Below are 14011 nucleotides of genomic sequence, written 5' to 3' on the forward strand. Positions count from 1 at the left end.
TGAATCATCAATTAGGAATCCAAGATACATATATTGTGACACTGTCTCAATTTCAGAACCTTGAACAATAATTGATGGGAGATTCATTGGCCTGGATTTGGCCTGTGAAAATGTCATGAGTTTTGCTTTATCAGCATTTAGAAGAAGCGTCAGGTTAAACAGGGTACACTGCACAATGTTAAAAGCAAATTGTAACTGACAGAGTGCCTGGTTAAGGGTAGGCGCAGAACAATAAATCACAGTATCGTCTGCATAAAAGTGAAAATTTGCCTCAGCAGCATTTTGATGAAGACAATCATCTGTTTGTCTATTCTCTCTCTGTTTCACTTATTTAACTTTTCAGATGCATCAGGTTATGAAACAATGGTGGAACAGAGAGTGAGATGAGAGAAATTGTGATATTTCTGTGAATGTATGGATCTTTTGTGAAATCTAAAGAGAATTACAAAAAAAAAAAAAGTGTCCCTACATGCATGACAGTAGCTCTCAAGGACCAAGGTTGGAAACCCCTGGTTTAGGACTTCATGATCACATGACATCTAAAGGAAGTCCAAATAAATATTAGAGTGAGACACTTGTTTAGTCCAGTTTATTGATACTGAATAAATGAAGCTTGTAAAACAGAGACAAACTTAAGACTTGAATAGACCTAAGATACCATCAACAGTCCCAGATATAAAAGACCAGAGTACAAATGAAATGTAGATCAGAGAAAGAAGAAGACAAGTGATCAACAAGTGCTCCTGCTGAACAACTACATCTAATATGACTGAACATGAGTCCAACTGTCCACTTCCTGTCAGCAGCTGGACAACCGGACGTCCTCCAGGTCTTTTATCCTCTATTTGGGTTTGGAGACGCAGCTGCAGAGACTGCTGGGGTCACTGTTGGTTGGTTTTGATCCTCACAGCAGAATACGTCACCACATCTTCTTCCTCCTTGACCTGAAATGAACAAACCAGAAACGTCACATGACTCATCAGAAATCCTTGCTCATCAGCCACATTTACACCCACATGTGCTGGTTGGACATTTCAGTTTGAAACCATCTGTGCTAATATGATGTTTAGTTCATCATAAAGATGTTGGACTTCACAACTTTGGATCAGTTTTTTTTTCAGTTGCGATAACATCATCACGTTGAAGTGTTTCTGCAACACGTCTGCAGCTGGAAGTCACTTTTACTGTCTGAAGTATCAGTTTGTAGTTTAACTTCATCATTCATTTATGAAGAAGCTGGTTGTGGAAGCAACATTTCAATGATACATCCACAGACTTCCTCTCAGCAGTCTCCATCTGAAGTTTTTCCAGAAACACCGTGTCAATCTGAAGCTGGCAGAGAAATACAATCTATCCAGTAATTCCTGGCTCCACCCCCAAAATACAGGAACCAATGAAATTAGCTCCGCCCCCAAAATACACTTCAATAACCCCTGAAAGAGAAGCCTTTAATCACCTGTTCGTCTATATTTACTTACGTTTATCTTAGCAGAAGTCTTCCCAGAGTGATCGACAGAGGCGTAGGTTATGTTGTTCTCCGACTCATCCTGGAGGAAAACAAGAAATACTCAGAAAGTGGTCTCAAGATCTGTGTTGCTGTTTGAAACCACAAGTTTCATTTTCCAGTCACGATGAAAGTAAGTTGTTTTTAGCCACAAAAGACGAGAGGGAGATCAGATCATAAACGCTATAAGAAGAACTGGACAAACTCTCGGTGACGTCACCCAAAGGTTTCTGAAGACTATGATTCTTGATTTTGATTTGATTTGATTCTTTTTTTTCATTCATTCAAAGAAAAACAAAACAGTTCAATATAATTACAACAAATCTCTTTCCTTGAATGAAAGGGAACAGAAAGAAGATTTTATCTGTCCCTTTTTCCTAAGAAATTTCAATTAATGTAATAAAAAAAATAAAAAAATTACAAATTACACAATAAAAAAAAACACTTTCCAATAAACATAATTTAAAAAAAACAAACAATCAAAAAAACCAAACCAAAACTACAACAAAGTTATAAAATAACACAAAATAGCTGTCGTCAAACAGCTATTTTTGATTCAAAGAAAAAAATATGACAATGGTGCTAAAAAGAGAGAGAGAAAAAAAAAGAAAACCCACCTAACTAAAGATATTTCTTCATCAAACTAGGTAGTGTAAACTCTAGTGTGTTAGAGTCAGTAGTCATAGTTGCAGCTATAGAACAAGACTATAATAGTTAGTCTCAAATATAGCTTTGCGGTAGATATGCTGCTATAGGCCTATGCTGCAGGGGGGCACCGACATGATCCGCTGGGCGGTGCCTCTCACCCTTCTTCTCCTCTCCTCTTCCCTTCTTCTCTTCTCCATTTCCATTTTTATTTATTATAAGTATCTCATAGCTATCATTTTTGTCCATCGATCCTGTAGTTTCTTGTGATGGCCCCCCTTTTTTCTCTTTTGTGCATGGAGTTTTGCAGGGAGTTTTTCCTTGCCACTGTTTGGCTTAAGGCTTTTCTCCCAGGGGAGTTTTTACCTGCCATTGTTTATGTAATATGTAATCGGGGGTCATGTTCTGGGTCTCTGGAAAGCGTCTAGAGACAACATCTGTTGTATTAGACACTATATAAATAAAATTGAATTGAATTGAATTGAATCAAACTGGCTTTTTTTATGTAATGTTTGATTTGCATTCTTTGGCTTCTGTATCCAGACTGTTCCATAAACTGACACCTTTTTACAGAAACACAACGTTCCATAAATTTTGTCTTGAATTTGGTTTTTTAAAGATCTCTGTTCCTTTTAAGTTATACTTATTTTTTTCCTATTTTTTTCTGTATATTGATTGGCAAAATTTTCTTATGAGCTTTCCACATAATTTGTAGAATTCTGTGGTCCGCTAATTCAAGAAATTTCAACAGTTTTAACTGAAGGAACTCTGACTCAGACTCTGATTCTTTGCACTGTGCAGTGACACATTGCAAATGGAAGGAACAAACACACCTGAGAAGCCTGCAGTTAGTTACAGTTAGTTCTTCTAGCTTGGTTAGCTGATCTTTTAATGAGCTATCAGGCTAATTAATATTGTTTTATGGTCATTCTGATCACCTCTCCTTGAACCGCCACCTTATTGTGGTGGAGGGCTTTGTGTTGCCCGAATGATCCTTGGAGCTATGTTGTCAGGGGCATTACGCCCCTGGTAAGGTCTCCCATGGCAAGCAGGTCCTAGGTGACGGGCCAGACTAAGAGCAGTTCACAAGCCAAACATGGACAAAAGAAAACCAAGGACAGTTACGTCGTCTGGATTGGCGTCACCGGAGTCCCTCCCTGGAGCCAGGCCTGGGGTTGGGACTTGAAGGCGAGCGCCTGCTGGCCCAGACGGGCTCAGCCCGAAACAGCGACGTGGGCCCGCCTTCCCGTAGGCCCAACACCCGCAGTAAGGTCCTTGAGAGGCTGGTGCAATGTGGTCTGGCTAGCAGTCATGGCAGGGTGCCTCAATGACCCAATCCCTAGACCAAAACCCTCGCAGTGGGGACATGGAATGTGACCTCGCTGGGGGGGAAGGAGCCGGAGCTTGTGCAGGAGGTTGAGAGATACCGGCTAGAGATAGTCGGGCTCCCCTCCACACATAGCTTGGGCTCTGGAACCTGCCTCCTTGAAAGGGGCTGGACCCTCCACTGCTCTGGAGTTACCCAGGGTGTGAGGCGGCGAGCTGGTGTGGGATTGTTTATAGCCCCCCAGCTCAGTTTACCCCGGTAAACGAGAGGGTCGCTTCCCTGCGCCTTCGGGTCGGGAAAAGGTCTCTCACTGTTGTTTGCAACTACGGGACGAACAGAAGTTTGGAGTACCCGGCCTTCTTGGAGTCCCTAGGAGGAGTACTTGATAGTGCTCCAAATGGGGACTCCATTGTTCTAATGGGGGACTTCAATGCTCACGTTGGCAATGACAGTGATATCTGGAGGGGCGTGATTGGGAGGAATGGCCTCCCAGATCTGAGCCCAAGTGGTAGTCTGTTATTGGACTTCTGTGTTAGTCACAGTTTGTCCATAAAGAACACCATGTTCGAGCATAAGGGTGTCCATCAGTGCACATGGCACCAGGACACCCTCGGCCAGAGGTCAATGATCAGCTTTGTTGTTTCATCTGATCTTTGGCCATATGTCTTGGACACTCAGGTAAAGAGAGGGGCTGATCACCACCTGGTGGTGAGTTGGATATGCTGGCGGAGGAGGAAGTTGGACAGACATGGCAGACCCAAACGTATTGTGAGGGTCTGTTGGGAACGTCTGGCCGAGACCTCTGTCAGGGAAGTCTTCAACTCTCATCTTCAAGAGAAACACAGATTCCAAAGGAGGCTGGACCATGTTCTCTGCCTCCATTGTCGATGGCTGAAAGTTGTGGACGCAAAGTCTCTGGTGCCTGTGGTGATGGCAATCCCCAAACCCGGTGGTGGACACTAGAAGTAAGGGATGCTGTCAGGCTGAAGTCATATCAGGCCATGTTGACCTTTAAGACTCCTGACGCAGTAGATGGGTACCAGCAGGCCAAGCAAGCTGCAGCTCGAGGAGTCCTGGAGGCAAAAACTCGGGTCTGGGAGGAGTTCGCGGAGGCCGTGGACCAGGATTATCAGTCAGCCTTGAAGAAACTGCTATTTCTGCTATCAGGCACCATTACTATGGAACCAACTTCCAATCTGGGTTAAGGAGGCTGACACCACTTCCACCTTTAAAACTAAACTTAAAACCTTTCTGTTTAGTAAAGCCTATAGTTAGTGTTTAGTAAATCTCTAGCTGGTGTTGGTAAATCTCTAGGTAGTGTAAACTCTAGGGCCAAATCCACAAAGAATAGATTGCGCCCGCAAATAGCGCTGTGAATTGCGCCGCATTTGCGACCGCAATTTGCGACCGCAATTTGCCCCGCTTTAAGGTCCTATTCACAAAAGATTTTGCTCTAATGATATACCGGCGCAAACACGCCCATAAAGTTTTGGAGCTGAGTGCAATTTGCCCTTGTCTGAGTAAGTGAGCGGAGCTGCTTCCAGTGTTCTCCATATTTCAGCACACAGATTGGTCCATAATGAAAACTGCAGAAATAAAAAATAAAGCGCTGTGAGGCGCAAGGGCGCAATTTCCACTGGGAACAGGGGGGACATGCCCCCCCACTTTTCAAACTCATGCTTTTGTTCCCCCCCCCCCTTTTTTTTTTACAGTTTAAGAACTAACGGTAGGCTCAGCCTGTAAATCCTCAAGACACTGTGCGAAGACGGGACGGGAGCCCCGCTCCCTCTCCTCCCTCCTCCCTCAGTGCTGTTCAAGGCTGATTTATGGTTCCGCGTTAAATCGACGCAGAGCATACGGCGTAGGTTACGCGGCCCGCGCACTGTACAGTGCGCGTCGCCGCATCTTTCAGGCCCTTTTTGTGCGCAAGCAAGCTTTATAGATGAGGTCCCAGATCAGGATCTGACGGTAATTCATGTTCTGTGTTTTTCTACACACACCTACAGGTCAGCTGTTAAACACACACATTCTAGATTTATATGTTTATATGGTGGAATTGTTTGTAATAAAGCAGCCCCTACTGTATGGATGAATCCTGAGCTCCGTCCTGTTATTTTTATTTTTAAATCCGAGATAAGTCCACAACCCCACTTGATCTGACTGTGTACAGTCATGTCTGACTGTAGATTTCACCCTTAATATCATTCAGTATCACACAGGCTTGAATGATATTGAAGAGAGAGAGAAACAGAGACAGAGCGGGAGTGAGGAGTGAGTTTGCGCGCAGTTAATATACGCTTCGAAAAGACGGTATTTGCTCCACTATTTTTGCGTGTGGCAAATAGCGCTGGCCTTTGTGAATTAGACCGTTTTTGCAATGAGGCTTATTTGCATAGAAAGGGGGCAATGTATGAATATTACCTAATTTACATGCATGCAAATGGCACAGGCGCACAATGCCACTATTTGCTTGGCAGCGCAGTTTGTGGTGCAATTCGCCCTGCTTTGTGGTGCTTTGTGAATTAGACGGTCTCTTTTTGTGTCATTTGCACCGGTTTAGCGGCCGCAAAAGCCGCGCAATCCTTTTGTGGATTTGGCCCTCTAGTGTGTTACAGTCAGTAGTCATAGTTGCAGCTATAGAACACGACTATAATAGTTCAAATAATAGTCTCAAATATAGCTTTGTGGTAGATATGCTGCTATCGGCCTATGCTGCAGCGGGGCACCGACATGATCCACTGGGCGGTGCCTCTCACCCTTCTTCTCCTCTCCTCTCCTCTTCCCTTCCTCTCTTCTCCATTTCCATTTTTATTTATTATAAGTATCTCATTTTTGTCCATCGTACCTGTAGTTTCTTGTGCTGGCCCCCTTTTTTCTCTTTTGTGCATGTTTGCTGGCTGGAGCTTCGGGAGCTGCGAGCTGGCCTGCAGTCCCCCCCCACCAGAGCTCTCGTCTCAAATGTGGTTTTTAAGATCAGAGATGACCACTGCGGTGATCAGTTAGGACAAGGATGGGCAACTCCAGTCTTCAAGGGTCACTGTCCTGCAAGTTTTACAGTCTTACCTTTATTTTAGTGGAAGTATTTGGATTAAAACCACCAAAATCAGCATAGGTAACATTGGTCTCTGGATCATCCTAGAGACAAACAAATGCAGAAATGTCGCTTAAAGTCTGTTACATGAACATTTGTTTTAAACCACAACTTTATTTCACTGTTCCAGAGAGGAATCGACCTCTGAACATCAACGTTGATGCAGTTCCATGTTTGACCACAGGGGAAGAAACGGGGCTCTGATACTCACATTGTGGTGCATCAGCTGTTGAACATCTGAAACAAAGGTCACATTTCAACAATTAGTCAACAACATCACCACATGTCCATCAAGTTAATTTGGTAAATAATGTTTCTACTAATAAACTTCTGCTCTACATTAAAGTTATTATCAGGACGTCTCAACAAAGAAATATCCAAAACACTCCAGGAAGATTTTATGTGAACGTTCAGATTCAACTTGAGCATTTTTTAAATGTCTTCTTCTTCAAAAGAAGAATAAATTTAGTTTTCTTCACATATGAAGACATGAAGACACAAGGAACAAATCTCTGGAGGATCAAGACCTCAGAGTTGTGTTTCATCTCAACAGAGGATTTGACTTCTGCAGTTATTGGAGGTTTCTGGAGTTTCCAGAAGTGGAATCTGAGACAGACTACCGTGATTAGCTGGTTCAGTTCTGCACATGTGCTTTTTTTCTGATGACTTTCATACTTGTTTCATTCTGCTGATCTTCTGTTTCTTTGGTTTTCCTCCTGCAAACGATGAGAAAAGCAACAACAGCAGCCAGAACCACCACGACCCCCCCGACTGCTGATCCGATGATCACGTTGGTGTCGATCATAGAGGAATCTGGAATCAAATGATTCAATTAAATGATTGCAAAGGAAATATGAACAATTGTCTGAATTAATTATGCATGTATGAGGTTAACTGTGATTATAATAAACAGTTTAGATTAAGTTTTGCTCTTCTTTCCTTTATTTCCTTGTCTTCATTATTTCAGGGTGTCTTACCTGTAAAGTCCAGGGTGTATTCAGCATCTATCTTCACTCTGTCTCCTTCAACAACCTGGCAGATGAATCTTCTCTTGGAGCCTCTCTGATGTTTCACAATCAGATAAGAAACACAGTTCTTCTGTCCTCCAAACACAAACCCATCACCTTCATCACGCAACACAGTTCCTGTCTCATCCACCCAGATGATGCTATGCTCACAGGGACCCAAATAACTGTGTCTCATCAGAGAACAGTTTAATGTCACATCTCCATCCCTTTCTGGATCCACATCTGGTGGTAATGGAGATACTAGAAGAAAACAAATAACTTGTTACAGGATAAAACATGTTAAACAAGCTGATTAAATGTATTAAAATGTGAGAATGTCTTTAATTTACAGTCTTTGTAGGTGACACTAAGGGTTCAGATATGATAGCCGTCGCCAAGGGGGTGTTGACCAAACAGAACTTCCCTTTTCACCAGTTTATTAGGCTGAAGGAGTGTGTGTGGTTTTTAGAAATACACGCACACAGGTGAACTACAACTAATACTACTACTAACTAATAATCAAACTGGTAAAATTAACCTAAAACTACTATTTTCTGCTCCGGTCTCCTTCTCTTCTCTTCCCAGGGACTTTCCAACACACCAGGTTCACTGCATGTCCAGTCAGCCCTGATTGGCTGCTGCCACTCAACGAGCACATGAGAGGGGGGTATTAGGGCTCGGCCGGGCGGGGCTTTCCTCTGCAGTCCGGTCCCGCTGGGAGCACGGAGTTCCTATCAAACTACGCCTCGTTTTGGCTAAAGGTGTCGTGCGGTTGGGTTCAGAGAAAACGATTCCTAACAAGGGGGCTGATGCTCATGCACACCGCATGATCTCATGTCCACTATCACCTCAGAGCAGAGCCGTCTGGGAGATTTGCAAGGCCCTGTGCGAAATGGCCGGGGGGTGCCCTTGCGCCCGAAATCTTTGGGTTTTTCGGGTCGCATCAGGTGTTTATATGCGCAATTTTAACTCTCCAATTAGCGAAATACTGGATACCTTCCCCTGCCTCATCATCATCTGGGCTTGCCTCGACGCGGGGCCCCACGGCTGCTTGAGACCCGGTCGGATCAGTGATTTTTCTAACAAATTTATGAAACGAGCCTTTCAGAGAGGCATTAAACTCTTCAATTTTCTTTCGTTTTTTCTTTTTTCATTCCCTGCTGGAAATTTCCTGAATCTGTCTCGTTCTCTCGACATTGTGTGAGAGTTTGTTACAACTCCACCCGTCTGGATCAGAGCACCTTGTGTCTGCGCTTGGTCTGATCAGTTGTATTGAACAACAGACACGCGCATCATTGCACATATATTTATTGATATGCACAGACTAGTACACATTTAGGTCTGTAATGGAACGTGACTGTTGATATTTATAAGGGAAAGAAGGAAAAAAAAAAAAGGCCCATAGCGCGAGCCCCCTTGGGGCACGAGGCCCCGTGTGGTCGCACGGTTCGCACACCCCTTGCGGAGGCCCTGCCTCAGAGTTTCTTAAACATTCTTGTTTTAACTGATTGTTTAAGAGGAGGATTCAAACTGACAGTCTGGATGTTATTAAGTTAAAACACTCACCTGTTAAAACACTCAGATACACATATGTGTTATAGTGATCATCACTTCCAACCCTACAGGTGTAACAACCAGCATCTTCAGCAGTGATGTTGTTGATGATCAGAGAGCAGTTTCTGCTCAAACTCATCCTGTCAGCTCGAGGTGACGTCGTCACAATATTTCCATTATTAATCTCCTTTAGTTTGTTGGGATTTTGAATGTTGTTGGAAATCCAGTCAACATGAGAACATGGGTCAGATGATGAATCACATTCTCTTGGTAAAACGACGTTATCTCCAACTCTGTGATGGAGAACGATTCTATCACTGATTCCTGCTGCAGAGGAAAAACACTGAGAAAAGTTTTACACTTCACACATCAACCAGACCCAAGAAACATATTTAACTTACATATTTAGGTTTGTCAGCACAGAAGCAACATTCAATAACCTCACACATCCTCCATCATTTTCTTTACCATTTTCGTTGACCTGCTCTCTCATAAATCAAACACAGGACTCAACCTTTTTGTTTGCTATTGAATTCGAAGTTGGTAATTCCAACAGGACATAAAATTCATCTTTCATTCATCATTCATCGTAAATCGTGTTTTTAAATGTTTTTATTAGTGAATCTCCATCTTTACATAACTGACATGTTTTTTATGTTTCAAACCACTGAAAACATTTATAGTTAAGTGAAACAGTTGGTGTCCCTAAAGTGATGTTTAGAGTGTATTTAACTTTTAAATCAATTGAACCCAATAACATATAATATAAAGATGATATTTACCTTCAAAGTGAAGCATAAAAATGATGAAGAGCTGCAGTCGTGGTGTCATTCTGTCTCTGCTGAATGAAATTATGCTTTTCTCTCCTTCTCATCTGAATATGAACATGTCAGTTCCTGTTTCTGGTTAACTTGCTGGCTAAAATCATCTTCACACCAACTCCCACCGTCCTCACACTGCTGCGATCCTCTGAACACACAACCAGGAAGAGTTCAAGTTCAAAGAAACAAGCTTCAATTAAGTCAAAATAAAAGTAAAGACCGAAGGTCCTTTGACTCGTTCCCTGTGTGACTTCGTCCAGCTCCAAATGTGGTGTGGTTTGTTCTGAATAATGTCTTTGGTCTCATGACAGAAAGAAAAAAAGGAAGTTTCTTCTCTTTTTTTAAGCTCTTCTGTCACATCCGTCCTCCAGTCAAATCAAGAGGAACTTATTTGGTAACGTACGAACCAGCGGACTTGAAGCTTTGAACGAGCTCGTGCTGCTGAACTTCCACAAACGCTTTAGCGCCTGTTGCCAGTTAGGGGCAGTCTCAGGAATATAGTTTGGGTTTTTAAGCTATTCTTGGTCAGTTTCTGCTCCTTGATCTTTTCCATGATTAAGCAAAGATGTCATAGTGGACAAACTTCTGCTTTGTGGTGAAGAGCAACTGTTCAATGTCCAGGGTCACTGTGCTGCCTGGTTTAAAGGGGACCTACTATGGCATCTAATACCTATTTTAAACAGGCTTTGAATGTCTTAAAAACAAGCTTTTGATTGTTTTTGCTAAATAAATGAGCCATGTCTTTATAGTCCCATTCTCTAACCTCATTATCTATGCGGGATTCTGAGTGGGCGGGGCTATGATAATGAGGCTCTGTGCTGATTTGCTGCCTGAATGACGCGATACTACGAAAAAAGGGTGGAAGCTCCGGCCGGCGGAGTTAGTTGTGGGCGTGGTTTCACGCATCGCTGCAGAATCTAAACGGCTCGTAGAAGCCACATCACACTGGACGGCTCATCCGGGCGGCTGTACAGACACTGCAGAATTTGGTTACTTTCCTCCTTCTCTGAGTTGGCAGGCTGAGGGGAAACCACTTTATATATGTTAAAGCAAGAAAAAACCTGTTTTTCATAATAGGTCCCCTTTAAAGGAGAAGCAGCATTATCTTGGGTTTTCTTTCAGACAATAAATCCGCTGATGAAGGTACAAATCTTCTGAATAAGTATTGTAGTTGTATCTAATTCACCCAATATTCACCCGTTTTTCCTCTGTATTGCTCTCTCACTCTGCAGCATGGCAGCAGCCCATGGCGGTGGGTGTTGCTCAGGCTTTGGCTTGCTGACGTCTTCATCGCGCCAATAAACAACCAATCAAATGTCTTCCTGGTGGGTAACCGACAAAATAACGTGCCTCGACACACTTCAGCCCCCCTGTAGGATGTATGACTATATTTACATGCAGTCAATATTCATGTTAAGGTCAATATTCCGATTACTGAAACATTCAGACTAATCTGTTTCCATGCGTGATCAAACAGGGTTATCCCTGTTTACATGGTAATTGTAATAATTTGGGATATCTGGATCAAACCAGCGACGCACGGAGAACGTTGTGACGCAATTCCCGTCATTTCCGCTTCTTCTTCCTGTATCCAAATCCAAAACAACAACAATAACAGCAGATAATGAACAGCCCAGTAGAAGTCGCCTTCTTTTGCGCTTTGGTGCTGGTTCTGACCCACCACCAGGACTTAACACTATTCCTCGTTGCCTTCTTCATTAATGGAAGGCGAGAACGTGAAGAAATGGCAAATGGAGCCGGAGTCTCGAATAAAAAAATTTTAAAAATAAAAAAATCTGGCTATCCCGGTACTTTCTACCGTCTACAAATGCAGAAATGTTCATATCTTTCATTACATTTATGAAGTGATTAGTCTCCTCCTGGTCTTGCGTTTCACCGTGTTTATAAGAACTTCCTGGACTCAAAAGACCAAGATTCCTTGCGAAAAAATCATGTCCAGAAAACAAATTCCTGTTCCTTTTGATGGGGATATTCCGTTAGGCGAATACATGACCAAATATTCGGGTTAGAAAAGGAGTAACCCAGGGGTCATTTTCAGGTTTTTAAAAACCGAAATATGAGCAAATTCCGGTTATTCAAAGGGGTTATTGGTGTTTACATGGCGGTGCGCAACCGGGTTATTCAACCTGATCTCACAAAAATCCGTGAAATGCCCACGACCTCTCACCACTATTTTCCGTGGCACCAACACGGAAATGGTATAATTCCGTGTGAGTACCACGGATATTGTACTATGCAAAGTTAATGGGATCCGTTGTCGTGATATATACACGGATTATTACATTATTATTATGTATATATTATTCTTTATTATAGTGGCTAAGTTATGAGTTTTTGCAAGTTACTGTTTTTTACTGTCAGTTTGTAAAAGCATGTTTTTAACGCTGTTTTTTAACAGTGTTTTAATGGTGTTTTGATGATTTTTAACAGTATTTTGAGTATTTAACCGTGTTTTCTAGTATTTAACGTAAATTTGAGTATTTAACCATGTTGTTTGCTGTTGCCATGACGACGGAGGTGGCGTAAGTGATGTGAAATTATTATTTTTAGCAAAAACCACAAGCGTTTCCTACTTCTAACCACTCATAAGTGATGCAATAACCTAACCAGACCTTAACCAGAGCGTCGTCCAGCCAGTAGGAAACACTTGTGGTTTTTGCTAAAAATAATAATTTCACATCACTTACGCCACCTCCGTCGTCATGGCGACAGCAAACAACACGGTTAAATACTTGCCGTCATAATAGTGTTAAAAATCATCAAAACACCATTAAAACAGCGTTAAAACAGCGTTAAAAACATGCTTTTACAAACTGACAGTAACAAACAGTAACTTGCACATCAAAAACTCATAACTTAGCCACTATAATAAAGAATAATATATACATAATAATAATGATAATGTAATAATCCGTGTATATATCACAACAACGGACCCCAATTGACCCCGCATAGGTACAATATCCGTGGTGCTCACACGGAATTTTATTATTTCCGTGCCGGTGCCACGGAAAATAGTGGTGAGAGATCGTGGGCATTTCACGGATTTTTGTGAGATCAGGTTGGACCAGAATGACTCAGTGGAAGATGGAGCTGGTTTATTTTTGGGCCTTTAAGTATACAGAGAGGACAGATTTTTGGCAGGTACGTCGTCTAGTTGTTCTCCGGGTCCACGTATCTGAAGGAGAAACACGTTTATGAAGGTTTTCCATCTGGAATGTGTTTCCCCTCCTCTCCGTGTGTTGTGGCGGTGCGCCTGTTCGTCCAGCAGATGGGGACATTCCACCGACCCGCCGCTCCCCCGCAGAGAATGGCCAGGGTCCTTTGTGATGGTATTTCTATCTCATGTCAACTTTATTTTTCAACACTGAAGCCTTATTTTTCTTCTGGTCTCAGGATGTGTGTGTTTTTTTTAGGCTACTTAACAATTTGGCCCCAATGTCTTAAGTTCACTTCTCATTGTGTACGTGGAAATTCTGTTACCTTCACTCCTGAACATTGCAGTAACTACTGTTGATCTTAATTAATTAGTTTCCACAAACATGTAGGGACTTTCATCTCATAACTATTAGGATTTCAAATGTATTCTTCAAAGATGATGGGTAGTCCACCACGTTTCAGTAATGCACTGGACTTTTTCTATCTCAGTTTTAGTAGCTTCAGCAATCTTATTAGTAGTTTTTTTTTCTCTGTTAATGTTTAATGCAGATAAATGAATGGATTTTTCTGGAACAGAATGACGTATTGCAGGGTGTATCCACGAGGGTAAATTATAATAATAATAAAAATAATAGATTTTATTTATAGAGCACTTTTCATTCAGAGAATCTCAGAGTGCTTACAAGATTAAAACAAGTTAAAAACAGGTACAAAAAATATCAATAAATATCAATCAAAATCAACAAAATTAAGAAATGTAAAAACTCAAGAGACGGAGAAGCGGCGAACAAACACGCCAGCGTCCTCTCCTCTCTACTCTCCTAAGCCTTTAAAAGCTTTCCTGAATAGGAAGGTTTTTAGGCCTGTTTTAAAATTGTTCAA

General features: G+C 42.1%; 1 protein-coding gene across 1 annotated transcript; it reads right to left on the minus strand.

Annotated features, from left to right (window-relative positions):
• Positions 1-588: 588 nt before the first annotated feature.
• LOC133464913 (uncharacterized) lies at positions 589-10205 on the minus strand. The gene is made up of 8 exons (XM_061747117.1): positions 9911-10205; positions 9141-9455; positions 7545-7835; positions 7243-7380; positions 6779-6804; positions 6540-6611; positions 1479-1547; positions 589-944 (listed from the first exon to the last, which is right to left on the minus strand). The coding sequence occupies exons 1-8, from the start codon at positions 9957-9959 to the stop codon at positions 882-884; spliced, it is 1023 nt and encodes a 340-aa protein (XP_061603101.1). The 5' UTR covers positions 9960-10205; the 3' UTR covers positions 589-881.
• Between the last annotated feature and the right edge of the window lie 3806 nt (positions 10206-14011).

The sequence above is a fragment of the Cololabis saira genome, chromosome 18 (genome assembly GCF_033807715.1).
Source record: "Cololabis saira isolate AMF1-May2022 chromosome 18, fColSai1.1, whole genome shotgun sequence".
Classification (NCBI taxonomy): Eukaryota; Metazoa; Chordata; class Actinopteri; order Beloniformes; family Belonidae; genus Cololabis; species Cololabis saira.